The 13,788-nt window shown below is 50.3% G+C and overlaps 1 protein-coding gene across 2 annotated transcripts in view; it reads right to left on the reverse strand.

Annotated features, from left to right (window-relative positions):
- The window catches only part of Ubash3b (ubiquitin associated and SH3 domain containing B), a 143,864-nt gene extending 131,737 nt beyond the window's left edge, over positions 1-12,127 (reverse strand). Inside the window, exon 1 of one of the 2 annotated variants that reach the window (XM_048416799.3) lies at positions 11,659-12,127. In XM_048416799.3, coding sequence (XP_048272756.2) covers positions 11,659-11,786 — 128 coding nt within the window. In that variant the 5' untranslated portion in view covers positions 11,787-12,127. The remainder of the gene's footprint in view (positions 1-11,658) is intronic. The other variant, XM_048416800.3, reaches the window with a different exon arrangement.
- Positions 12,128-13,788: the final 1,661 nt, after the last annotated feature.

Here is a 13,788-nt window from a genome sequence, read left to right on the forward strand (position 1 = left end):
AACATGAAATACACGTATGCTGTACACCGCACACGCACACCCTGCAGGTCACTGCACGGATTTTGGGTGCCTCTCTGTACTGAGGTCAGGCATGACATCTGCCATGTGAGGCATCATGTTTATGCTCAGAGTCACACACGTTAGGGCGCTTCAGAATTTGGGGTCTCAGGTCAGAAATGCCCCACTTGTAATATAAAATCTTTCGAACTCCTGCCCCTCCCGAAGAAGACCATATCTTGATCCTGTTGTATCTGCATCTCAAACTCACGTTTTCTTCTTTGCTCAGCTGTTCATATCACCCTCCTCCTGTCCAGTGTAGTCCAGGCTAACCTCAGCGTTGCTATGTATCTGAGGATGATCTTAAACTTCTGATCCTTCTCTGCCTCCATCTCCCAAGTGCTAGAATTACAGGTATGCATCAACGTTTCTCATTGACATAGTTCTGGGGGTTGAGTCCAGGGCTATGCTAGCCAAGCACTCTGCTAACAGATCTCCATCCCCAGCCCACAGATGTGTCTTTTATCCCTGGTACTGCATGTACCACATGATCCTAAGTTTCTTTCTTTCACACGAGTGTGCCAGTGTCCCAGGGAAAGAGAGATTATATCTAATTATATCTGTCCTCCCAGCTCCTATTATAATAAGCTTCCACAGCTGCTACAAAGACGCAAGACAGTGTCTATACTTTCTGCTTTTCTGAAAAATCACATCACACAGGAAACATCTCATTAAAAAGCCATTAGAGGACCTTGGGCAGCTTACTCTGTGTCCTCGGAAGGGGATATAGGGATCCCCCTTTGCCTGACTTGTTTCATGGGTCATGTTTAACAAGGCTTCGGGGAGAGGGAAGAGGAAAGGAAGAGCGGTGAAGTGGGCCACAGCTGCACTGTCAGAAATGAACCAAAGGTAACCAGACAAAGAGGAGAAGGAATGGGCAGGCAGGCAGGCATGGCCACAAGAGGCAGAGTGAGACGCGAGTCTGTAGACAGCAGGGGTTGGGGACTCCAGCTGACCCTGCAGGGCTCTGCACATGGCTCTGTGGCTGAATGCACTGTATACAACAGCAGCTATGGAAACACACTTCCTTCCTGCTCTCCAAGTGCTTCCTTCCCAGGACCAGAGAGTAAACATTTAGAGAGTGAATGCTCTCGGTAAATATTTCTGAATGGGACACAGGCTCCAAGGCAGCAGGGTTCTAAACAACTCAGCTACCTAATTCCCAGACAAGCTCCCTCCAGCCACACACCTACACCTGAGAGCATGCAGCTGCCACTGTCCCTCGGCCTGTGCCCTCGGCCTGCCCCAGGCATTCTGCAGACTCAGGCTGGTGACTCTTTCAGCTTCTCACCCCTGCACAGAAACAGCCCTAGTCCTGAGAGAGTTTGCTGCCAAGGTTGCTTTATACACAAGAATATTTATGCTTCCACAGGAGCCAGGAAACACACTGGAAAGCATTATATAAACACACGGCAACTCGGCCGAAGGGAAGATGTCCCCGGAAGTGAAAAGGTGTCCCTGAGTCATTTGTTCACCCCAGGGGCCAGACTGCAGGCACGACCTCCTCTCTTATTTAACCAGCACTCTGGTTGTATTTTGCAGGAAAGCAAGCACATTTCGTACCAATTGGAAAATTACACTAATGCATACTCATTAAATGACTCCCCATGGCTGTAATTGCCTCATATCTTTCTTTCTTTCCATTTATTTACTCTCTAGAATATCAACAGTCCTAAAGAGCTTGTGTGTAAGTGCGTGTGTGTGTATGTGTGTGTGTGTGTGTGTGTGCGTGTGTGTTCATATGCGGTGTTCACATACGTGTGCATATGGAAGCCAGAAGATAACCTCACATGTAATCCCTCAGCAGCCATACACTTTGTGTCTTGACAGGGGTCTCCCTGGAAACTGGAAACTGGCCCATGATTGGGAGAGGCTGGCCAGCAAGCTCCATGGATCCACTTGTCTCTGCCTCCTAGGACTGTGACTATAAGTGTGTATCACCACTGATAGCTTTATATGTGGGTGCTGAGGGTGGAACTCTGGTTCTCTTGCTTACAAAGCAGGCGCTTCACCAACTGAGCCATTCCCCTATGCCCTGAAGAATGCTCTTTGACAATAAAGCGTTGAGGAAAAGGAAAAAAAAAGTGAAGGTCCAAATCCAAGTGCCCCGGAGTAGAAACGAAGTCACGAAAATGTCCCTGTGACGTTGAAACACACTTGTCCAAGTCACCTTGGAGCCAGATTGCAAACGGAGAAATGGCTGAATTCAATGTCCTTCATAGTCGGAACCACTGAGGCACAGGAAGGCAAAGGACACAAGTTTAAAATGCCAAAAAAGCCAGTTTTGTTTGGGTTAGAATGGCAAACCTGCCTGCTTGCACCGTGTGTCCCTACTGATCTACTCATGTGGTGAGAGCCCAAAGCCCCTGGACATGTGCTCTAGTCTAGAAGACATTCACCCGCCGCCCCAGAGGTGATGGAAACCGTCTGCAGTCGGCCATGTCAAACAGCTTCTTGCAGTGCTCAGTGGTGAAAATGACATCTGCTGCTTCCTCCACCCCCCCCCAGAACTTAGTGGGACACTGTGGGCACAGGAGGGGGTCATCCAGGACACCTTCCTCTCATAAATAGTAGGAGGCAAAGAAGATAATGCAAGTTACCAGGGAAGAGGGTGTTGGAAAAATGGACCGGAACACTAGGCAGACTGAGGCAGGAGGATAAAGAGTTAAATGTCAGCCAGGACTCAGAATAAATAAATAAATAGAGGGGGCGGGAGGAAGAAAGGATCACACTCATGTGACCTTGGGAGATGACCCAGAGGGTTCTAGCCAACACATCCACCCACCCAGCCCCCAAGCAAACACAAGGAGCAAAAGATTCTCCCAGAAGTGTTTGGGCAAATTCCCAGTGGTTCCTGAGAGGCTCCGCCTTAAAAAAGACAAGGGCTTTTAGTCCTCGCAGGCACTGCTAGCACCCTTCTCCTGGCACTGACTCTGTGCCCTGCTTGGGGCTGTGCCCGTCCAGTGCAGAAAGACACAGGAGACCTGCTCTTGAGTCAGCCCTTCTCTCACCCCCACCTCCCGGACCTCAAGTCTGATTCCATTTGAGAGGAATCAGTAGACAGCCATATGGTACCCCATCAGATCCATGAGCCTGGGCATCAATCACAGCCAGCCGCTTGGGCGGTTCTGGCTCTCCTCTGTCTCTGCTGCTACTTGGCCTGGCACCGCTCAGACCCTCTGGAGGGAGCCAGGCACGAGGGAGCAGACTGCAGTACTGAGAAACACCACTGGCCTCTGTCCATCTACTACTGTGCAGCCCAGCTCACAGAGGGGGCAAGCAGACATAAAGGCACAGGGTAGCCAGGCATCCAGGCTGTACCAGCACCATGAAGAATAAAGAATACGGTCACTGTCTCATTACAGAGGGCTGAGGGAATGCCAGGCACTCTCCCACTGTTTGAACGGATCGGCACTTCTTTCGTTACTGCCAGAATTTTACCATCAGAGCTGGGCTTGGGTGGCACACACCTATATTTCCAGCTATTCAGAAGGCTGAGGCAGGAAGACGGCCTGAGAGGAAGAGGTTTAGATGGCAGTGTTTGTGTGTGTATGTGTATATGTGTGTGTGTGGGGGGGGGATAGTACAGACAGGAAAACCGAGGCTTGGTGTGTTCAGAAATTCACTCCAAGTTCACTGGGTGGTAAGGGGCAGACCTAGGACTCAAACCCAGGCATGCTTTTATACTGCACACCAAGGCAGGGGAAAGGAGGTGATTAGAAACAGGGTCTCTCTGGTTCCCAGATGCTAACAGAAGGCAAACGTCCTATGGGCAATACCTGCTGAGTATGTGGAGACAGATAAAGACAGTTGTCTGATACCCACACAGAGGGAAAGCCCCCTACACACACACACACACACACACACACACACACACACACACACACACACATGCACACACGCGGTGCCTGCTGGGACGGCAGAGGCTACCACAGAGTCACCATCTTAGCCGGCGTGACTGTGGTGGGAGACAAGGCAAAGCCTTTAGCTCCAAGAACGACTGGCCAGAGGCAGCTGGAGGTTTAGGTGGCCAGGTGATGGCACAGGCACACCCCACACAGTGAGGCACGGTGCGTGTCCATTTCCATAGCGCTTAAAGGCTTCAAAGCCTGTTGCCTCATCGAATTTCCAATTTCTGAGACGTAAAAGTGTTTACGTTTGAGAATCTGCTGTGTCATTGCCACTGTGGTCTAAATGCCTAACGTGTAATTAGAAATGAGGGCGAATGGGGAATTTTCATAGAAGCTGTGTTCCGGGGTTATGATTAGGTCAGCAGCCTGTTCACACACCTCAAGGTCAAGCAAAAGAAACTGACTATATGATCACACTCACGATCACTATACTATGAAGATCCAATCAAAACTAGCCTCGGCTACACTTGAGGCCAGCATACATGGGGCCCTATCTCAGGAAACCTTAAGTGCGCTCTCTCTCTCTCTCTCTCTCTCTCTCTCTCTCTCTCTCTCACACACACACACACACACACACACACACACACACACATCTCTCTCTCTCTCTCTCTCTCACACACACACACACACACACCTCTCCCTCTCTCTCTCTCTCTCTCTCTCTCTCACACACACACACACACACACACCTCTCTCCCTCTCTCTCTCTCTCTCTCACACACACACACACACACACACACACACACATCTCTCTCTCTCTCACACACACAAACATCTCTCTCTTTCACACACACACACACATCTCTCTTTCTTTCTCTCTCTCTCACACACACAAACATCTCTCTCACACACACACACACGCACGCACGCATGCACACGCACGCACACACACACTCATTCGAAACTCAAGAAAAGAAGCTGAGTACAACCGTACATATTGCACGCTACCACTTACGAGCAAGTCTAGAAAATGCCAACTAAATCAACGAGCTGATCAGAAGTTGCCGGGGACTTGGAGGAAGAACTCAGGACAATTGAAAAACGACACAAGAAAACTTCCATACTGTCAAAAGAAAACCTTCTGGAGTTGTTCTCTCCTTCTACCCTGTAGGTCCCAGGATTGAACACGGGGTGTCAGACCTCGCCTACCAATCCATCTTGGTGATCCAGCATGCGAAAACTTGAAGAGGCACATGATATACTTACTGCTCTCACCAGTCCAAAGGCACCATCTTTAACAGTTTACCACTCCTCAGCAGGCTAAAAAGACGGCCTGCCAACGTCCTTTTAAATTGCAGTCTCTGTGTACACAGAATGTTCACTGAACTTCAAGGTTGAGGTCCATACAGCAATAGGGACCCCCTCCCCCCAAAACTAACTGTGTGATCATAGGCAAGTCCCAGAGGCCTCCAGTTTCCTCATTTCAAACCAAGGCCTATATCCCTGGCTTTAGCCTCAGAGTTGTTATTCAGTGCACATGCAAGCGTTTTTTAAAATGGCACCATTCAGACACACATTATAAGAGAAGGTTGCACAAGCCATAAATAGAGCTAAGAAGAGGCTTCCCTGCCCTGCCACCTGTAAGAGCCCTTCAGCAGCATGTGGACCACGACTGTATTTTTCTATCCAAGATGCAGGAGAAACAGCTCCGGCCCCCAGGTTAGAATTGGCTACATGTCGGAGATGCTTGGTTGGCCAAGTGCTTTCAGGGGATCCAGTGTCAACCTACAGGTAAACGAGAGAGCCAGAGAAACTAGATACTTTAATGCATGGCCCTGCCGGCTGCCCCTCCACTGCTCAGGGAGCCACTTTGGGCTGCCTTTATCTTTGAGCAGTGAGGTGCAGCTAAATCAACTTGCCTCCTGAAGCCAGGTCCCAGGTGCTCACTCCAGCCTTCTGCCACCGTCTCGCTCTTTAATTAGACATAGCTCAAATACTCTCAACTGAGAAAAACAAGCCCATCCTACCCAGCTATCCTCGCCTGTAGTTCCACCAACACCCCTCACCTCAGTCACCTTCCAGTCTAACACAAAATTACCAAAATTATAATGAATGTCTAGACTCCGCATTTTCCAAGTCCTTCCCATTACTCCACCGGCCCATGTTAACAAGGCAGGTACTGCCGTGCACAAGATCTGATCACAATGTTGCGGGGAGAAAGAGTCAATGGGAATGTAGATGGTTCAAGTGTCAGGTAGACTCTGGACTAGAATCTGGGATATGGCACTTCTGCCGGGTTCCTTCTAAGACTATTGTGTTTTGTTAATTGTCTGTTTGTTTAGTAGTGGTGGTGACTGAACCCAGAGCTGTGAAAACTAGGCAAGTGCTCTACCAATGGCCTACACTGCCAGTCTCATGGCCTCTCTCTTTCTTTCAATCATTAGGAAAAAATACAAACCATTTTATTTTGTAAACAAAAAATGATCTAGCCACAGGCAACCTTTAAAAAACAAAAATGAGGCAAGGGTAGTGGTGTCTGCTTGTGATCCCAGCACTCAGGAAGTGGGGGAAGTTGGACAAAGAGTTCAAGGATAACCTTAGCTACACAGTCTGTTTGAGGCCAGCCTGGGCTACCTGTTTCAAAATTAAAATAAATAAATAAATGAAATAAAAATAAAAACGCAGCACAGGTTTGTATGAGCAGAGCCCTTAGATGAACTCAGTGACTCAGTGACCTGCTCCAAGGCACACAGTTGGCCTAGAGACAAGCTGAGAGCATCTATCCCTTGAAGCCGGAAGGAGCAACATACAGTGACACTCTTGACTGAAGTGCGCTCAGCTACAGGCCGCTCCCATTCTTCTCAGGTCCACTCGGGTATCCACCTCAGGCCTTTGCCCGAGCGATCACTCTTCCTGTTCCTTCAGACCAACCTCACTGGCCTGGAGGAAGCTAGGTTTCTATTTTTAGAACATTTGGGCCAGTGCAGAGCTAATGAGTATAAAAAGAAAAAGGAAGGGACAAGCTAACCAGACTCTGAAAGATTCCTTCCCCAGTCCCTAACTCATCCCCACCTCACTGGCTCCCTTTTGGTTCCACCCCCCCACACACACAAAACCACCCAGGAGAGCACAAACAGATCCCTCTCCAGTAGTGTTCAGGTTGAACTGAAGCGTATGTGGGGTGACAAGCTCCTGACAGTAGTGAGGAGCCAGAGAGAACATGTCCCTGAGGTCACCCTGGGTGGCCCAACTTGACAGTATGCCACTTTCAGCTCTGACAAGCACTTACAGGCCTGTGCTCATTAAGATCACTCCCCTGGGAAGGCTTCCGAAAGGCCCTGGAGGGTTAAGTCAGCTTCAGGATCATAGCCTGGCACAGCACAGATCAGAATGGAACCTGGACCTGCTCCCCTGCCAACCTGCCGTCTCTGGAGCCACCCAGAGTCCAGCCCCTGTCCCAGGAGGACAACAGATACAGGTATACCAGGGGAGCCTGGCTAGTAACTCGACTTCAGCTAGTCTCTCCAGAAGGGTGGCTGGTTTTCTTTCTATATGTTCCACCAAGGTTCGCTCTTCCGGGACCCCAGGGATGACAATGTTCATTCCTTCCTCCAATGCTCAGTGAAATCATGCAATCTTCCTCCTTAGCTCTCCACAGGAGTTTAAAGTCTGCCTTCCAAAATCTGAAACAGCTCTTACTGACCCAAGTGAACCAACTAAGGAGACTCCCAGACACTGGTGCTTTTAGGGAAGGATAGGGACCACGATTCAAGCCTTGGGGCCCTGTGTGTGGCACATGCCTATTATCCCAGCACTGTGGAGGTAGAAGCAGGAGGGTCAGGAGTTCAAGGCCAGTTTCAGTGATGTAATGAATTTGAGGCCAGCCTGGACAATAAGAGACCCTGTGAAAAAACAAAAAGTAAAACAAAACAAAGTCTGCTCAGGGCACTGAATCTGATCAGGTGACTCCGAGAACACCACTCCCTTTTAGGAGCAATTTAGCAATAAACCCAAGCTCCATCCCTCAAACCTTCTGTTTTTATTCTCTGGTACAGAAAGGCAATGCCAGAAACAATACAATATGTGTGGTAGGGCTAAGCCATGACTCTCCCGAACGCTATCCATGTCTTTTTCTTTTTGTCCTTCTAGTTTTTTGAGGCAGGGTTTTTCTGTGTAGCCCTAGCTGCCCAGAAACTTCTCTATAGACCAGGCTGACCTCGAACTCACAGAGATCCTCCTGTCTCTGCCTCCCAAGTGCTGGGATTAAAGGTGTGCACTACCTCCTACGAACTGGTATCTATGCCTTTATTCCAAAGACCTGTAAACACTATTTTACATGGCAAAGAAAAGACTCTGCAAGAATGATGTGATGAAGTTCAGGAATGACTTTGACATAGGTAATTACTCTGGAGTACCAAGACCATAGGACAGTCACAGGCGTTCGTGGAACACTTTAAGCCATAAAAAGAACAGAATCCTGCCATTTGCTAAGGACAGGGGTGGAGCTGGAGATGATTATACCAAGTGCATGCCATCAAGCTTGATGTCCTGAGTTTGAGCCTTGAGACCCATGTGGTGGAAAGAGAGAGTTAAACTCTTAGACGTTGTCCCGTGACCTCCACATGCACACGCGGATTGACACGCGCAAGGAAATGAGTGCAATTAAATTCTTTAGATTTGTTTATTTTATGCATAAAGTGCTTTACCTGCATGTACGTCTGTGCACCACATGTGTGCTTGGTACCTGAGGCAGGCAGAGGAGAGCAGTAACTGGAATTACAAGCAGTTCTGAGCTGCTTGTGGGTGCTGGGAATTGAACCTGGGTCCTCTGCATGAAGAAGTGTTCTTAACCACCAAGCCATCCCTCTAGTCCTGCATTTAAGCTTTTGGATTTTACTTAAAAGTAAGAAAAAATTTTTGAAAGTTTGTATCATTGAAAAATAAAAAGATAAGGCAGGTAACACACATATTTATTTGGGATGGTGAAGCAGGAGGCTAAGAAATTTGATGCCAACTTGGACTACACAGAAAGACCTTGTCTCAATAGGGAAAAAAAACTGAAGAAGGAAGAAGGGAGGTAGAAAGGAAGGAAGGAGTGAAGAAAGAAAGGGAGAGAGGGAGGGAAGGAGGGAAGGAGGGAAGGAGGGAATGTTATATATTTGAAGAAATGTTCAGTCCAATCTCAACATTACACAGTGTGAACATGTATGGGACACCATTTATGCACAGTTTATGTAACGATTAGCCATGATTTACCAGAGGCTGGGGAGATGGCTCAGTGGGCAAAGTGCTCACAGCTCAAGCATCTGAGTCTGGAGCCTCGGCACCTTTGGGTGAGGTGTAGCACTGGCAAGCTGTGAGCACTGGCAAGCACCCGTGACCTCAGCACTGGGTGCGGTGTAGACAGGTGGATTGTGGGGGCTTCCTAGCCAGCTAGTCCAGCCAAAACAACAAGCTCTAGATCACTGAGACCCTGTTCAAAATATAAGGTGGAGAGCAATAGGGGGAGACACGCGAGGTCAACCTCTGTCCTACACACAGGGATGTATGGGAGAATGAACCTCTACATGGGCATGCACACATACACAGACACTCACACAGACAAACACAGACACATGCAAGCATGCTTGCATATTTCCTATATGTATCATAAGAGACACCAGAGGGAAATTTGGTGCAAAGAGAAAACAAAGGTACAGACTGGGTGGCATGAAATAGCCACAACCTTACACAATGCCCATCAGTCAGCAGAAACTGGACGAATGGGATGGATTCTCCCCTAGAGCCTCCAGGGGGAGCACAACCTCATCATCACAGTTTGAACCCAAGGATACCAACTTGGAACATCTGTCCTCCAGAATATGGAGAGGATACATTTCTGTTGCCTTAAGACACCCAGCCTGTGGCCACTTGTTCCAGCAGCTGAGAGAAACAAATAGGGCAGAACCACTTAGTGCCATTGAGTGTATTCAGAGAACTGCTGAGCACAGCACCTCATCCACATGGACTCCCATAGCTTGTCCTGTGAGGTCTTGCAGTGCAGACAGGAGGCCAGGGTTTGAATCGGTTTCCCCTCCCTAACAACTGCCACCCTAAGTATGCTGTATAACCTCTGCAAGCCCTGGCTTCCCTGGTCATAAGACAGGCATGGGCTATGTCTTTACTGAGCAGCTAGGAGGATAAATGGGTAATGAAAGTAAAATCTTTCCGACCGTCAATAACAGTCAGTAACCTAGCTATTGGGCCACCCCAGGAATTAAGTGGAAACAAAGTGGGCCAGCCTCCTAGTCTGCCATGACCTGGACAAGGCCTCTGAGGTCCACTGCAGGAAATAGATTGTTCCTTTAAAGCCCACTGAATATCAGATGTGAAAATCTAAATGAGTCCAGGGAAGCACTTCTCCTTTAATTAAGCAATGTGGGTCCTTGACGCTGGTCTCGCTTCAGAAATGGCAGCTGTCTGGAACTATGAAAGTTCTACAGCACATTTAGACTCTCAGGTTCTCACAAGGCCCTACAGAATGCCATTCGTCCTCGGGGCTTTCTGGGGGAGGGCCCTCACCTAGCACTCCCTGTAAAACCCTTCACATCACTCTCTGGGTTTCCAAAGCAGCAGGAAGCAGAAATCTTGGTTCACTTTGTGGCCTTTCACCGACTGGGCCGAACAGCACTTGAGCCTGTCCTAGCAGGCTGGGTAGGATGATACATTCAGGAGTCTGCTTTATTTAGACTGCAGCTAAGTGAGTAAAGAACCAAGGCTCCCAGGAAAGACACCTAGAGTTCTCGCCTGAATGAAAGCTTAGAGAAAGAAGGAACTTACTGATAAAGTTCGCCCAACTCCAGTTGAGGTGATGTAATCGAAAGAATAAGAGAGCAGCACCTGCCACCATCCCGGACTTTGTGTCCCCACCAAGGAAACCAGCAAGGCAGGAATTAAACAGAAAGACCCCCACCCCGAACGCCCTCTCCCGGGCCAACGGGCGCCTACTTTCCCTCAAGCGAGGCTCCAACCCCTTGCGCTGGAGTGCACCCGCTCCAGGGGACTCCTGCTGTTGCTGCTGGACGCTGGCAACCCCGCTCTTTCCTGAAGGCTGCAGCGACAGTCACCTGCGCTCTCTGCCCTCCCCGAGCCCACCCTCGGAAAGGAAGGAGGAGGCAGGAGGGCAAACTGCACCCTCCCGCCCCGTACTTTGCAGCACCCACAGTTTTCTGCTCTGCCGTCACCATTGACGAGAACCCTAGTCCCCTGGAGGAATCGCTTCTTCTTCCCATTCCATCCTCTCCATCAATGAACACGCAGCGACACCCACGCTCCCGCTCCTCCCACTCCGGAGGGAGCCGGAGCTCAAGAGCGACATCCGGAGTTGGAAGCCGCTGCAGCTGGGGTGCCGGCCACCCTGCCCCGCTGCTCCTCACCTTTTCCTAGCCACCAGAAGACACCCCCCCCCGAAACGTGCCACCCCAAGTTGGCTCAGTACTCCAAAAGGATAAGGGATCCGAGTCCTCCGAGGAATCCGCCTCTCCCCAAGCATAGCAAAAGAGACCTCGCGCGCGCAAACCGCCCAGGGCCACCCGCGGAGTCCGGGTTTCGAACCAGCTGCCCTAGCCACCCAGCATCCCCAAGCAAGTCCTTAGCCCAGCACTCCTGCTGCCCGCTTGCCCACTGTGTCCCCCCAAGCAGGTCTCGGGCAGCTCCAGGATGGCGAGCCGGAGCGAAGCCGAGGGTTGCGGGGCCCGGGCGGGTTACTTACGCTCGGGCGCGGGGGAAGCCCATGGACAGGAGTACGTCCAGCGCCGACCCATGCTTGACTGTGCCCGGGCGCTGCAGGCGGTCCCTGCGCGGGGTGACTTTGCTGTACAGCTCCTCGCGTGCGGCCATGCCGAGGGCTGGGGTCGCGGTGCCGAGTGTCCGCTCAGCGGCCGCCCATCGCCAGCGCCTCGGAGCTGGGGGTCCCGGGAAGACGGCGGGGGCGGTGCTCCCAGCTCCCCGAGCGGAGACTGACGCTTCCTGGAGAGGCCCCGGGAGCTCGGCGCGGGCCGGCGGCTTCTGCGGGACCGATCTCAGCCCGCTGTGCCGGGGAGTCCCAACACTGAGCCGCTGCAGCCTTCTCTGTCCTCCGCCCCCCGGCTTCTCCTTCCCGAGCTGTCCGGGAATTTGCAATGAGTAATTTTTGAATGGATCAAAAAGGAAAAGCAGCCTTGTGGGCAGGCCCTGCCTCGCCTGTGCCGGGCCCCGCCCCTCTCTTAAAGCGGCCGCGCGGGCCCAAGCCCTGCTGGCTGGATTCCAGCTGTAGTAGGCATTGCTTCTAGACAGAAGGTCCCCCAGCAACGAACTAGGCCAGTGTGCTTCGGTTCTCAGAAACCCAGATCTGCCCTTGGCTTGCACACCGACCCATCTGGGTCTCGAGGCTTCGGAATAGCCCATTTCACGTTTCATTTGATCATTGGCAAGGTCAGTAATGGAAACCTACCGCATGCATGGATGAGAGACCAGAAGTCTAAGCCACAGTGAGGCCCGCGGAAAGGTATCACTTCAGATCGATCCTGCAACAGTTACAAAAAGTTGTTACATCTCTGCCATAGTCCGCAGTGACTAGAGAACGACTTTCGGAAAAGGGCCTCTGACTCTTGGAAGTGGTAGGATAGGACCTGAGAGGGCAGAGGCCAAGGAAGAAGGGACAAGAGAAAGGGAAAGAAAAAAGGGAGGAGAAGCAGAGAGAAACGAGGGGCTAGGAGGTAGAAGGAGAAGAAAAAGAGAAAGGGCACTAATTATAGCACTTCCTAATGGAATGAGCTGACTTTCATGAGGGAGTGTGTGCACCCTGTCAATAAAGGGGTTCAGCACAGGAGCCATAATTTGAACCCCACCACAGTTGGACCATTACTACCAATGCCCCGTCTCACACCATGAACTTTGCTGAGGAATTAAAGCTTGGTGACCTGGAAACAAAGCCATGTCCTCAATTGGAAACAGAGCCCGTTTGGTGTAATAGAAGAGGAGGCATAGCTCTTCTTTGGGGGTAATAATGATACCGAACATTTATTGGACCCATTTGTGTGTCCATGATTGTGTTAAGCATAATGGTTGAGTTAACTCATGGACCATTTACAATGCCCTGGAGGGTGCCTACCTGTATAGCCTGGGTTAATAGATGAGAAAACTCAGCTCCGAGGGGGCAGAGGAACACGAAAGAGCTCACAAGGGAAGAGACGGAGCTTTGACTCACTGTGGTGTCCTGAACAAGTTACTTCTGTCCCCAGCAACCTTGTAGTCCCATCTGTACAGTAGTAGTCATCTAATCACACACACACACACACACACACACATCTAATCACACACACACACACACACACACACACACACACACACACACACCAGGTTATCCAAAAACTACAGTGATCTCTTGCTTCCCTGCTCAGGGTGTAGGGGAGGGATGTAGATTTAAATGTTGCTTTATAGGGCACCAGGGAAAATTATAGCTTAATTCCCTGACCTCTCATCTCACTGGTTTTTTTCCCCATTTTTATTTTAATTCAAAGTACCAGTGGCATTTGGAAGTGGGGAGATGGGACGGGGGAAGCATGGGTAACAATTTGCATATTTCTGCCTGGTGTTATGAAAGAGACCAGGGACAGTTCACACTTTCTGAGTGGGGGAGTTTCTTCTTCCCAGCAGAGGGAATGCTTGGCTGAGGCAGAGGTTGGAGAGCTGGGAAAACCATCATCCACAGACCAGCCTCCTTGAGGTGTCCAGTAAAGTCTACTGGACAGGACCCAGCATCCTAAATCTTTTCCAAATACCTGGGCTGGAGCCAGATGATCTGGATTCCAATCAAGAGAAAATACTGTCGGTGGCACCACTTTGTGCACTCAGAGCCCTG

The sequence above is a fragment of the Myodes glareolus genome, chromosome 4 (genome assembly GCF_982192425.1).
Source record: "Myodes glareolus chromosome 4, mMyoGla1.1, whole genome shotgun sequence".
Taxonomy (NCBI): domain Eukaryota; kingdom Metazoa; phylum Chordata; class Mammalia; order Rodentia; family Cricetidae; genus Myodes; species Myodes glareolus.